A 14,192-nucleotide genomic window follows, 5' to 3' on the forward strand; every position below is an offset into this window, starting at 1 on the left:
TACCCTCCTGGGAGGACCACAGCGAGGACCCTCTCCTAGCGGCCGTCCCCAGGCCCGCGCGCAACTGACACACGCACACACGCGCGCGCGCGCACCCACCCCCCCCCCCCCCCCCACGCCCCAGCGCAGCAAAGACAACGCGAAGACACAGCTCGGGGAAAGCAACGCAACCAAGCAATTGCACGCGCAGAAGCAGGCAGGGACACAGCACACCGCTCCGCAGCCGCGCACGGACAGCGGGCAACGCAGGCGCGGCCCCAGGTAAGGGCGGTGCACGGGAGCGCGCCCGGCTCGCGCTGGCACGCGGGGGCGCGCACGGGCACCGACCGGCACGCACAGGGGCACGCGTGGAGGCACACGCCCCTGCACGCGCGCAGCCGTACGCGTGGGCTCCCGGGGACGCGCACGCGGGGACGCGCACGCCTGTGCGCGCGCGCCCCCGCACGGGGCGGGGGAAGGAGGCGGAGGAGCGGGAGGAGGAAGAGGAAGAGGAGGAGGACGGGGAAGGGGGAGAGGCGGCCCAGACCGGTCCCTCGGCTGCTGCGGCGGGCCGGGGCCGGCGGCTCGCCTCGGCTCGCCTCGGCTCGGCTCGGCCGGCAGGCAGGCAGGTAGGTAGGTAAGAGCCGCCCGGCGCGGGGGGAGGGCGCTGCGGGCCGGGCCGGGCCGGGCCGGGCCGGGCCGGCCGCGGGAGGCTCAGCGAGCTCCGGGCAGCGAGGCCGCAAGCGCCGCCGCCCCAGGGCCTCGCCTGCAGCGAGGCACCCCCCGGCCCGGCTCACGCAGAGCCGCGCAGAGGGAGGCGGTCACAAGGTCACGGACACGATGACCTCCCCGACATGCGCACCCGGGAGCACGGAGGCAGCAGGTCGCAGTCAGTCACGCGTGGTTAGGCATCCACGCGCAGTCCTTCGCCCCCGCCCCGCATAAATCCACGCATATAATTAAAACAGCGTCTTTTCAGCATGCGTTTAGACGAGACAGCACAGAAAAACACGCGCCAGCAACTCCTACAAGAATCAAGACATCTCCCGTAACAACTGCACGTAGTTGCAGGCACTGAAGCACTCGCATGTGCAGCAAAACACGTCCTGCGAGTGCAGGAACAACTGCCTTGTCTGCGGTTCCCAGTACATGCGTAGCCTGCCTGCTCATTAAAACTCCCAGCAAAGTCAGCTGTCCTTGCTCATACACGGTCTGTGTAAGTGATGGAAATGCACAAAGCAAAATACACTTAACGTGCCATATTATATGAGAAAAAACCTTCCATTAAGAGGGTCATTTTCTTTCTCGGACAGTTAAGGCAGGATTTATTAGATTTAAATAGCAACAGAGAACGAAGGGGAATAAAGGCAAACCCATGTATTTAGCAGAGCAAGACTAACATTCCTTTAAAATAAGCTATTGTTCCATTGCTGTGATACTATTACTTGGTTTTAGAAGTCAGTAACTGACAAAGGCAAGCCGGGCTCCTCTGAATGCAAGATAAATTTAATTTTAGTATTTTACAATGCCCCAGTGATACCCAGATTACAGTCTGTAAGTCTGCAGCGCACGATCCACAGCTGGTTTCTGAAACCATTTTAAAAATAAGGACTTCTTGGCTTTTGTGTGGCTACGCCGATGACGCGCAAAGATACTTGTGTGTTGGCAGTGGGTGTTTAGATGTGGGACCATCGCCACGGCCGAGAAGAAGCTGTGTTTCCCAGGGGCCGTGGTTCTGGTCTGGACTCGGCAGAGGCAGAGCCCGGGGCAGGAAGGGACGGTAGCTCTACCAGCTGTTTTTAGGCTCTGCTGTGAATATCCTGGTATTTCTCTTCTGTGCCCTGTGGCTAGCCGAGTTCAGGGTCCTGCTATAGCACACGGTCGAGTCAGACTGCCCCGTTTATGAACTGATCCGGTACCATCTTCAAGCGGTTCATATCGGCTTTGTTGCTACCGCTAAAATTTGAAGTCTGTCCCAGGCTCCAAACTGTCCCCGTTTATTCACAGGCAGGTCATTTAGCTTGTTCCTGGGCCAACACTGCTTAGAATTACAAATAGTTCCTTATCCTTGCCGATTGTTTGCACCTTCTCCATGTATATGTATGCACATGGATACGTGTTTATGCAGTGACATATATGTATGTATGTATTTATAAAGTGGAGTCACATTCCTTCCCAAGCGAAAGAAGTCACACTCTTGCCAACTCCTCCGGTATGACGTTTTTGGTTTCCTGCATCACCTTTGGCTTTTCCTGTACTTGCTGCCTTTTAAACGTGGAATACCAAAACTGCAGATAATACTCCACAGTTTGCTCTTTATTTCTGAAGTTTTTGCAGCTGTTAAAAACCAGCCAATTTCTGAAGTTTTGAACAAAATGCAAATAATGGTCAGGTGCACCAAAATTGCCAGGGGGATTCCATGAACCAGGCAGAATGGGGAAAAAATTATAACGGAAGGAATGTCTCAAAGATCAGTTTCGCTAGTCTTCAAATTTCAAGCACTGGTGTATTTTGAGGCTTGTTTTGAAAGTCTATAGCTTCACAAGTACCATGCCAGGATAGATGTCTGTAACAATTTATTTAACTTCTAATTTGCAAGTGGGGATCTTAGGCACATGAACGTGTTGCTTATTTTCCAGGCCGTGTATTGCAGGCAAGTCTTATCTGTGTCTCTATTTTTCTCTTTTTTTCCCCCGCAAGCTTTTTTCCTCGTTGAAGAAGAAATATGTAATTATCAGTGTTTTTATTAGATGGCTCTGGTGAAATGTCTACAGTAAATTGCACTTTCCAAACAATTAATGCTACTTAGGTGCATGCTTTCTGTATGTAAGAAATCTAAACAGTTTTGATAACTGGAAAAAATCAGCTCACTATAAATAGGAATGTGCCACCCTAAATGTAATGTTTGTGAAAAACTGGGAAAGTCGATCGATACTTTAAATGTCTCATAAAATAGGTTTAAAATTAAGGCGCTGTTTTCACTTTGAAGCATGGCTGAATCAGTAGAACTTGAGCTTAAAAGACAGTGAAGACACTTTTTTTTTTTTTAAGGTTACTGAAATAATATTAGTGCTTAATCCATAGAAGACCAAGTAACTAGCTGGATTACTTCCACAAAATGACATTTGGAAAACTGAGGAAAATACACAACTTGGGGTCAGTGCTATGAGAAGCAAGTTGCATGCAAGCTATGGAAGAGTTTTCAACCCTGGGATAAGCCATACTTTAAAGTATAGTAATGGTTACTTCAGCACATTTTAATGCCAAGGTGAAGATATTGCACGGCAGTCTTACTCTGTATGGTCAAGACTTTGAAATTCCAAAACCTTACAAAACATAGAAGAGTCAGACTGTAGATGTTGGGATGGCTGCTGACGGACGTTGCACAAATCGCCACTTCATTCACTATGTGATTAGGGAGCTTCTGAATTAACGTGGCTTAAATGAAACACTTTCCAAAGGAGAGTATCAGAACCAGGAAGAAAGTCCTAGTGTTAGATACTTCATGAAAAAAATCTGGACTGAAACTGTTAAGAAGTGTGACACACCTTTTTATTTGACAGCAAATTCTCCCTCTGGACCATTGGCTAATTTCTCTGTACACAAAAAAGCTGTGTAAGAGTAGATACTCTTGTGGGGAGAAATGAACTAGAAGTATCAGATTCTTTAAAGGAGTTCAGGCTCAAGTTTTAAAATACTGAAGAGTTGATGTTATCTTCATAAATTTTGTTCCTTTGTCAGGTTTTCTCTCTGCGTTAAAGCCCTCTGTTACTGTAAAATTACTGCCGATTGCTCATTCTGTATAGTAACACCATGCATCTTTTTGAAAGTAGTTTTAAGGACGAGGGTTTACTGAACTGGAGTCAGGTCTTTCTAATGTAACTAGAAGAATCTGACTGATGGGGGTAACTTGTTTTTTCTTCTTCCCTGCTTCCTCAGAATGACTGCCTTTTGCGTGATGAAGCTTTTATGTCAAGCAACCAGAAATGAGAATAGATATGCAAAAAGATTCTTTGGCACTCTTCTGACACAAACCCCACAAAAGAGGGTCTTTTCTCCATTCTGGATGGTGGTACCTGACCCTAGAAAGTCAGCTGCTTTTGGACTTACTCAACCATTGTGTACAGCTGAAAAATCTCACACGGAACCAAAAAGGAAAGCGGCATTTGGAAGTGTTGGGCGAAGAATTCCGTATCGGATTTTGCACGTAATCAACCAGGATGGAGAGAGCTTAGGAAATATGCACCGAGCAGAGGCACTCAAACTTATGGATCAACATGACCTGAAACTAGTTCTCCTTCGTGAGAATGCAGAACCTCCTGTATACAGACTAATGACCGGGCAGCAGATTCATGAAGAACAGCTTAAACGTGCAGAGAAGAAAAAAGCAAATCCAAAAGCAGGTATGTACATCGTTGATACTACGACACTGAGCACTTTGAAAAATGCTGCATTAAAAGTGGTTTCAGCAGATTAAACCCTCTTACTTGCATTTGTGTAAATCCAAAGCAACATCACTGCAGTCCACCCTATTAAGGGTTTGCAGTGGTGAAAATAAAATTTTGGATTAGTCTAGTCTTCCACAGAGAAGCCTTCTATTGCCTTCGCAGGATTTACTATTTTGGCATCTGCTGGCTTTTTTTTTTTTTAAATCTATTTTTATTTAAGTGAATATAACTAGACTCTGGTTCCATGAGACTCACTGAATTTCTGTTCTTTTACTAAGGCATAAAGTGACAGGCAGTTTGTAAAAACCGAGCACCAGATACACTGATATAATTACCTAATTTCATCACCAGTAGTCATGAAACATTCTCTTCCTAGTTTGCTGCTAGGAAGACAAAGCGTGGAGCCCTTTCTTGTGCAGAGTAAGAGAACAACCTTTTCAATATTCAACGCTTTTCAGTGGTTTTTCTTAAGTCAGCCTGCTCCAGCAGTTCAACAAACTGAGTTTGGCAAAGAGGTTTTAGAAAAGGCATCTGACCTTGTATCCTCTTTTCTTATCCTCAGGCTAACGACGGTATCTGTGCTTTGGGTAGAGTTCTGATTTTAGAGGAGAGCACTACTGTGGTAGTGAGTCTTTCTGTTCAAGAAACTACAAAAAGATTATTCAAATGGTAACTACTTTAGAGAATCCCTAAAGAGGAAGAGACCATAAATTGTTCAAATATATTACGAGGCATCATACTTACAGCTGAATATTGCACTTCACCTTTCAAGAAAATGGGCTAGAGATGAAGACCTATCTAACTTCAAAGCTTTTACACTCAGCTATACTATGTGCAGAATGTAGGAATTGCACACTAAGTCTTTAATTCCAGTGCTTACCTGTTTACCTTTGTTAGACCTGCATTATGGGTGGTATGAACAAAACTGAAATTAAAATAAAAATACTTTAAGCCTTCTGACCCTGAAGAGACTTCTCCCCGTGCCTCAAACATGCACTCAGTCTCCCAATTACGGCAGCGAGTGTGAGATATCAAGTAGCCACCTTCTAAGGTGAGAGCGGTGCATGTGGAGACCACGAGATTGGGATGGTCCGTGTACGAGAAAGCAGCACAGGGGAAGGGAGTTAAGCAGACAAAGCACCACAGGCTGTTGAAAGAGAGCAGCTGATACAGGTTTGTCAGATGTTAAGCCAACACAGTTTTAGTTCTGTTTTAAACAGGGATGGTTCAGAAGGAGTTATCCTTTTCTTCAGCAATTGCCAAGAACGACTTAGAGACCAAGACTAAACAGATAGCACAGTGGATTGAAAAGAAATACCGTGTTAAAGTTACCATCCGGCAAGCAAAAGATAGCAATACAGACATGGTAAGTGGACTCCTGAAAGCTAGACCAATCAATTTCATGAAATAGGTGTACTTGTATTAACTTCCCCTATTCAGTACTGCCATGTTTTTTTAATATATCATGTACTGCTAAAATAAGTGAAGGTCTGTGTCCCATGAAAGTAACGGTTGCCCCACCTAAGCTGCATCTGTTCAAACACTGCAGTTCTAGAAAAGTAGTCCCGTAGAGACAATTCAAATACCATGCTTTCTTAAGAGTGCAGTTTTAATACTGGCTTTGACAGCAGAGTCTAAGAAGTTCCTACTCCTTTGCAGCACCACCTTATTAAGTGGGCTGGTCAAATTTTCCTGTCTATGCCTTAAGACAGCTCACTCACTGAAAAGTTTAACAGTAAGGTTTAAAAACTTCTGCTGTATTTTAGCTGGACTATTTCAATAACCTAACTGTTCTTCTGAAGATGCATTTGTGCAACTATGGCTAAGGTTACTTTTCCACTGCTATGTGAAAAACTACTGGAATGATGTTCCAAGACTGGCAAAGTCAACACCTATAAAGATGTTAGGGAGCTGGTGGCCACTTACTAGTACAATTGTAGGGCCTTGAGACTTGTCTTCATTGTCATTTGCACAAATGCCTTTTTTATAAAGATTCTGTGTAAGATTTTTTTTTTCTCCTTTTAATGTTGTAGTGAATTAGGTTTCCTTGATGATTCTCTTTACTAAATTGCTGGAAAAAACTGATATCACTTCATCCAAACGGAACAAAACTTTTTATAGAAGTTGAATTCACAGGGAAGGGGTAGCAGGAGGAAGAACTGGATATGGGAGGGAGCAGAACATTTTGTGACACAGTCCAGCTTTAGGTTGTCCTTAAATTTAAAAGCTTAATTATGAGCTTAAGAGTTCAGCTTGTTATATGAATGCGCTGTATCACTCAGTTCAATACTACCACATTCTGCTAACCTTAGAACAATACTGCCCCTTAAGAGGAAAGCCCCATAATAATATGCCCCGATCTAGTGGAAGAGGAGGGTGGGGAGGGGTCAGATGCAGCAGTTGTAATCACTTTCACAGACACCTTTAAACAGCAAAACAGGATAAGTCAGGAATTCAACCTAAGTGTTAGGAAATGACTTAGTCCCTCTAGTGACTTTCCTAAACCTGCTGATGAGTAAAGAACAAATGGTTGGGAAAGGACAAGCTGAACTGCTCAAACCAGGACTAGCAACTAGCTCGTTTCAGCTAATACCTAAACCACAAGCAGGAGATTGTGTCATTATAGAACAGCCTGAAGTACTTCTCTACCTGCATTTGTGCATTTAGTCCTATTTTTCTCCTTCTTTTTAGTTCACGCTTTTTGATCAGATTTTAGAGACTGTGTCTGAGAAAGCCACTTACCTTTCCAAGCCAAAAGTTACTAGAGAAGGAGTGAGTACCTGTATTTTGAGACACATGTCTGACAAAGAGTTAAAAGCATACCAGAAGATGGAAAAACAGCAAAACAGTACAGTAAAGAAAGATGAGAATGAAGATCAGAAGTCAAATGAGTTGCATCAGTGACTTTATGAAGAGGTGTAAACAATATTAATTTCTTATTTTAAAAAAAAAACCCAACTATAAACTTAATAAAGTTATTGTTGAGCTTTGCACTGGTCATTCCTTGAAGAATGTTGTCTCAGTTAACCTTTACTGCAGAGTCAGAATTTCAACAGTTGGTATTTCATTTTCCATGGGTTTATCCATTGTTTTGCTTTCTGTCACAACTGCATCCTTTCCTGGCTGGGTTTTAGGAGGAATGTAGCCGCTCAGACGAGAGGCTAAGCTCCTCTTCGGACGAGAACGCTTTGCCTGGCAGAAACAAATCTAGAATTAGCAACTTAAGTTATCTATGGAGCAAAGACTACTACTGTGGGGGGGGGAAGGAGGAGGGGAGAAGAAATTAATGAATAGGCCAGCACTGCGTTATTTAAAGGAGCTTCAGAAATTAAGAATCTCCCAAATTGAGTAAATAGCTGGCCTGTTTTCCTGCTTGAAGTCACATTCTAAAACACATAATGTTTACCCTCCTCTGAAGTGACAGGGTATGGTTGAGAGGACTTTTTCAAGAGTATAACTTACTTTCAAGTTCAGCTTTCTCTTTTCAGGATCATGTACAACTGTGTGCCTTGATAGGCTCTGCTACAGTTATAAAGAGCAGGGGGGGGAAGAAAAAAAAAAAGAGTTAGGTTTATCATTTCAGATTATGTGATTCAGATTAGGACAGTGTAAAAATACATACCTTCATTGCAAACACTCTTCCACAGCCTGGATAATCACAAGAGAATGGTTTTTTCTCCTCATGAAAAGAGAGGATATGGCTTTGAAGATTAAATACAGTTGTGTAAGTTCTCCCGCATCCTTCTCTCGGGCATCGACAGACTTCCCTTTCCACAGCATGTGTTTTTTGATGCTGCTTGAGGTAATCTTTCCGTTTAAAAGTTTTGTAACACTCATTGCAAACTATCGGCTCTGAGTGGGAGAGAGACAGGCAGAGTATAAATTAACAGCTTCTTACAGGAGCTCAGAATCAAACCCTAGTAGTCCTCTAGAACAATGCTAAAATCCACATGAAATGTAAAGAACTCGGACTGGAAGAGGGTAATGCAGTATGAATTATCCAGATCTGAAATCCTACATTATATAATTTCTCATTTACTGGATCACAAATCAAAGTTAGTATAGTGAGTAGCATTTTCATCAGTTAAAGGTCTAGCCAGAGTGACAACCATTTTACCAATAGTGTTAGTAAACAAGTTTGTCTAGCCACAATGACAAATTGATGAAATGAGTTCAGCAAGGACTCCTCTTCAAATTAGCAGTTTGTTTCCTATTCATATCGAAAGTTAAGCTCTATTTACTAAAGCATTTGGAGTTTACCTGTATGACTTTCTTTATTATGTTTCAGAAGCTCTGTCCAAGTTTTTCCAGTATATGAGCAGTTTTCTTTCTTGCATGCATAGCCTGTTAGACAGGGGAAATGTTTACGGTTGCAAAGGTTCTGGCAAACACAGTCCAGTTTTACAAGGGGGAACTCCACTTTCAGCATTTGAAAATTAAAGGCCAGTATTCCTCCTCTCCTCCCATGCTGCACAGTGATGGGACAAGAGGCAACAAACACAAATTAGAACATGAGAAAATCCTAACAGATTTAAGGAAGAAACCTTGTATCATTGACACAAGTTGTCCGGAGAGGCTGTGGAATCCCTACCCCCGGAAACATTCAAAACTTGACAAGACGCAGCCCTCAGCAGCCTGGTCTAACTGACCCCACCTTCAGCAGGGAGTTGGACCAGATGACCTCCAGAGGTCCTTTCCAACCTAAATGATTTTATGAAACTCTATCTCCCCTTGCTTCAGTAAAACTACTTCCTCACCAGCCATACACTTTCACTCAACTAGATTAAAATAGCTGGAACAATATATATTATTTCTATGTAAATATTCGTACTACATATTAAAAACATAAGATCTTGACCGTACAGTAATATTCCTGAGTCTAAAGAGACTCTACTATTCTATCAGCAGACAGGATGGTTTTTAAACGAACCACAGAAAGTCAACACTATTTAAATCCCAGGACTGGGAAGGTCAAACAACTATGAACAAGTCCCTGTGTTAAGAAAGGAATGCAGTACAAATCACAGATTTTGGATACTCCTCCCAGTTCCTTGGGTTTGTTTTTTTCTCTAGCACTGGAAAGCAGGCTAGCTGTCAACAGTACTGAAAGAATGGATAGGAGTGTAGCAGGATTAGCTCAAACATACATGACCACCTCCTGACGATTCCACTTAAAATACCTTTCACGTAGGTACATTAATAACTTTAAAAATGCAAGCCGACGTGGTTTTGCCAAGGCTCCATAGGAAATCTGTGGCAGAACTGGCAACTGATCCTAACCCCTGGAGGTCTAGGCTAGTGCCTTAACCATGAGCCCATCTCCAGAAGATGGCTCCTTATTGACAAGGAAGCACATTAGGAGAAGAAATGACTGAAGGAACCCCGAGCTCTGTTCAGCCTGCCACAAGTACATTGTAACTGAACACTGCAATGCCTTGCAATTGTATCCCATTCGACTATTCAAAAGGGGTCTTCTTGTTTTGTCTGTCTGGATCAGTAGGCCCAGGATACTTCCATGTCTGTCATACATCCCTGCATACTCTCTGTACTGGAAGAAGTCCCTTTTCCTTTGCCAAAACATAATTAAGGCAAGAAGAAAAACTGTATTACCTTCATGTATCTTCTCATGCCGCTTTAGTCGACTTGGAGTAGAAAAGTACTTTCCACATCCTTCATTATTACATCTAGGTATAAAGTACACTGGTTTAATTTCTTTCACTGCATCCACGTATTTTTTTCTTTAAGTCAAGAACAATTAAAGTGGACAAAATAATCCAAGTTACCCCTTGTCTAGAGATCTGTTCTGTGTCCCCCCACCCCTTGTAAAAGTAAATTCCATAATACGTTTCTAATGGAGGACTCTGATCCCCGCAAGAGTTAAAATTATAGCATGATTTCCACATATACAGCAAGTTAAGCTTTAGCTAAAGAATCAAGCCTCATATCCTCCCTACACAGTAGGCTCTTCAAACATAAAAGAGAAAGTGGAAGGTTTATGTGACTTGTACAGATCTAGCAGTCAGAGCAGTAGCAGAGCACTAAGTATTGTTCTGCCTGTCACCCAGCCATACTAGTGCACTTCACTTAAGTGGAACACTCCTGTAAAGCGTGTTTCACCTGTAAGAAACACAAGACTAAACTTTGCCTTCATTAGATCTATACTGATGTGTCACGTAAATAATGGAGTTGCAATGCACAGCTGCTCAGATTGGTGTCCAAGCCTCTCACCTTTTTTAAGCTGCTACTCACTTCAGTGTTAGCCAAGCCACTGCTTTTTACTGGAAAACAGAGGTAGCTGCATTTTTCATTACGGTGCAAGCTCTCATGCTTGTATTTCAGACTGCGTGAACTCAAAACTGGGCTTTTTGCTTATTTTTCCTGTGAACCTGTAATAAACCCTAAGAAAATGTCTGGAATGCTGAAGTTACAGAGCACCAAAACTGTTTCTCTAAACAGGCTACTGAGCAAAGGACTAGTACAAGAAATGTACTTGCAGCCATGACTGCAAATTCATGCCAGTTTGTTTTAAATGCCACATCAATGAAAAGGTTGAGAAAAGGCACCTGTTTTCATCTACAGTGTTTAAATGTAATTGTTAAAGTTCATTATTAAAATTATCCACCTACTTGAAGGGAGGTTCATTGGTGTGGTGACATTGATGAACTTTAAGTTGTTGATGTTTCCTGAAAGACTTGTTACAGCCTTCAAAGTCGCACTATTTAGGAAATTAAGTTATCATTAGAGGCCAAATAACGACAGCCTAGTCCACATGTGTTTGCTGAAATCCCAATCACAGTATTTGAACTCATACAAGTACTGCATAATAACAAGTTGAAGTATTTCACTAGATAGATACACAAAAAGGAGCTTGTTTAGCCTCCACTTTACAGTATCAAAGGTAATCACTCACCACATATTGCTTTTGCTGATTTTCATGCTTGCGCTCAATGTGCTTCTTTAAGTTTGATTTTGTTACAAATTTCTGATTGCATCCATCAGCTGTGCACCTGCAAATGAACTGCATTTTTTTTTATCACTCTCAAACAGTGATTTGTTTCCTAGGCAGATACAGAAATCATTGGACAAGAGGAATACACAAAGAATAACCGAAACTCACAACCCAAATATAAAAATTGCTTTACAGACATGAAATGCCAGAGGCTAAGTTGCAATCAAAAGCCACAGGAAAACATACCAGAAGAGATTTTTAATAAAACACGTAGGAACGCCTAGCTCCTAATCCATGACATGCAGCTATTAAGGGCTCAGTAGTAGGAGATAACTGCCTGCCTTCTTTTAATTCTGTATTCTAGGGAGGGATCCGCTCATTCCTTTAAGCATCTATTATGGATCGCTGCCAGACAGGAGGTTTTAGGCTAAGGAGATTCCCCACGTCGCACCCTGCGTGCACACTGTTACGGCAGTACTCACGATACCAGATCATGCTCTGTACCACCCACACATCAGTTTTCACTCCCCTTCATTTCCGTAAGGACAAGCGTAATCCATTTTAAGAAGTAAAAAAATTTGGCCTTACTCGAACGGCTTTTCCCCAGTGTGCGTAAGAAGGTGACGAGCACGGTGGAAATCTCTCGTGAAACCTTTACCACAGCCTTCGTAATCGCAAACATACGGCTTCTGAAAGAGAGGGCTGTTCAGAGGTGACAAACCACACCTCAGGGGGGTCGGCTGTTTCCCGGAGGCTGCCTTCAGCAGGATGCCCCGGCGGCGGTATTTCAGACACAACCCACGCAGCCCCCCCACGGCGTTCTGGGTACCCCCAGCGGGCCGCCCGATCCCCCCGAGGGGGCCAAGGTCAGCAGGCCCCGGGGCAGCCCTGGCCTCGAGCCGCGCAGGCCGCCACCCGCCTGCCGGGCCCCGGCACGGCGCCCCTCACCTCACTCACGCAAAACCTCCCTCCCCTGCCGGCGGGGAACCGCCCCCCTCGCCGCCGCTCCCTCAGGCCATCGCCGCGCTGCCGGCGGTCCAGCACCGGCCGGCCCGGCCCACCTCGCCCGTGTGCCGGCAGAGGTGCGCGTCCAGCCTCCAGGCCTTGTTGAAGATGGCGTCGCAGTCGGGGAAGGAGCAGATGAAAGGGCGGGCGGGGAGCGCGCTCCCGCTGCCGCCGCCGCCGCCGCCGGGCGAGGACGCGCGCGCGGCCCCCCCGCCCTCCTCCGCGCTCCCCGCCGCCCGCTCCCCGGCCATGCGGGAGGGCACGTGAACGGCTCCGAGCGCGGAATGTCCCCTCCCGCCTCCCGTCCCCGCGCCGGCCGCCGGGGGGCGGGGCGGCGAGCGGGCGCACGCGCGGTCTGGCGGGAGCCGAGGCGGTGTCGCCGGCCCGTGTCGCCCCGCAGCTGGCTGTCCCGGCGGGGCCGCGGCCGCGATTCCCCGGCGGGGCCCGGCGGTCGTGATCCTGCCTGATCCGCCGTCGGCTGAGGGGCAGTGAGAGGTGCACAGGGCCTCGTCCTCCTCACCTGAGAGCTTCGTCCCGAAAGCAGCCCAGGTCCACGGTCCCTTCGCCATTACCTCGTGCGCCAGACACACCCCCCTGTCGCTACCTGGTGTGGCGCCGCCTCACGCACCAGAGGAGATCCGATTATGAAGAGATCAGAAATACCTAATTCTGGGTCCTTCCACAGAGCAGCCCTTCTGGGGTTTGGGGGACGTAGGGGCTCGGCTGCCTCCCCAGGAAGCACTGCCTGGATTTCGGAGGTGCCAGGTCATGTCCTGGGGCAAGGCCTTTCCAAGCAGTTTTGGTCTGAAGCCCTGCCTTGCCAGGGGCGAGGATGGGTCTGCATGATGCTGGTTAGACCCAGACATCAGCTTCTGCTGCACGCTCCCTACCACTTGCCCCGAAATTCAGGCATTTGCAGCCCAGACAGAGGTGTCTCTGCTGTCCAGGATCCCACGGCAGAGGGGGTCTGTCACCCTAGCCTGTGGTCATGCTGTGTCCCCAAGCTGCCTGAGGTCACAGCTGGGGGAAGAGGACATGGGAGCGCACTTTGCTGAGGGGCTCTCTGCGCGGCACCTCCCTGGTACCTCACTTGCTGTGCTGAGGTATCACAGAATCATAGAATCGTTTAGGTTGCAAAAGACCTTTAAGGTCATCGAGTCCAACCATTAACCTAGCGCTGCCAAGTCCACCACTAAACCATCTCTCTAAGCACCACATCTACACGTCTTTTAAACACCTTCAGGGGTGGTGACTCAACCACTTCCCTGGGCAGCCTGTTCCAACACTTGACAACACTTTCAGTGAACAAATTTTTCCTCATCTCCAATCTAAACCTCCCCTGGCACAACTTGAGGCCATTTCCTCTCGTCCTATCGCTTGTTACTTGGGAGAAGAGACCGACACCCACCTCGCTACAACCTCCTTTCAGGTAGTTGTAGAGAGCGATGAGGTCTCCCCTCAGCCTCCTTTTCTCCAGGCTAAACAGCCCCAGTTCCCTCAGCCGCTCATCATAAGACTTGTTCTCCAGACCCCTCACCAGCTTCGTTGCCCTTCTCTGGACACGCTCCAGCACCTCAATGTCCTTCTTGTAGTGAGGGGCCCAAAACTGAACACAGTATTCGAGGTGCGGCCTCACCAGGGCCGAGTACAGGGGCACGATCACTTCCCTACTCCTGCTGGCCACACTAGTTCTGATACAGGCCAGGATGCCATTGGCCTTCTTGGCCACCTGGGCACACTGCCGGCTCATGTTCAGCCGGCTGTCGACCAACACCCCCAGGTCCTTCTCTGCTGGGCAGCTTTCCAGCCAC

The 14,192-nt window shown here is 46.2% G+C and overlaps 2 protein-coding genes across 4 annotated transcripts; one reads left to right on the forward strand and one right to left on the reverse strand.

Annotated features, from left to right (window-relative positions):
• The first annotated feature begins 128 nt into the window (after window positions 1-128).
• MTIF3 (mitochondrial translational initiation factor 3) lies at window positions 129-7,416 on the forward strand. Of its 3 annotated transcripts, none has more exons than XM_076328041.1 (4): window positions 129-261; window positions 3,919-4,382; window positions 5,648-5,793; window positions 7,119-7,416. In XM_076328041.1, the coding sequence occupies exons 2-4, from the start codon at window positions 3,920-3,922 to the stop codon at window positions 7,329-7,331; spliced, it is 822 nt and encodes a 273-aa protein (XP_076184156.1). In that variant the 5' UTR covers window positions 129-261; window position 3,919; the 3' UTR covers window positions 7,332-7,416. The 3 variants fall into 3 exon arrangements, with proteins under 3 accessions (XP_076184156.1, XP_076184155.1, XP_076184157.1); XM_076328040.1 differs by lacking the exon at window positions 129-261 and adding an exon at window positions 546-608; XM_076328042.1 differs by lacking the exon at window positions 129-261 and adding an exon at window positions 551-612.
• On the reverse strand, window positions 7,316-12,632 carry GTF3A (general transcription factor IIIA). The gene is made up of 9 exons (XM_076328039.1): window positions 12,438-12,632; window positions 11,965-12,065; window positions 11,338-11,434; window positions 11,054-11,142; window positions 10,038-10,111; window positions 8,688-8,771; window positions 8,050-8,279; window positions 7,890-7,949; window positions 7,316-7,619 (listed from the first exon to the last, which is right to left on the reverse strand). Exons 1-9 carry the CDS (start codon window positions 12,630-12,632, stop codon window positions 7,458-7,460), a joined length of 1,092 nt encoding a protein of 363 aa, XP_076184154.1. The 3' UTR covers window positions 7,316-7,457.
• Window positions 12,633-14,192: the final 1,560 nt, after the last annotated feature.

Source organism: Aptenodytes patagonicus, chromosome 1 (genome assembly GCF_965638725.1).
Source record: "Aptenodytes patagonicus chromosome 1, bAptPat1.pri.cur, whole genome shotgun sequence".
Taxonomy (NCBI): Eukaryota; Metazoa; Chordata; class Aves; order Sphenisciformes; family Spheniscidae; genus Aptenodytes; species Aptenodytes patagonicus.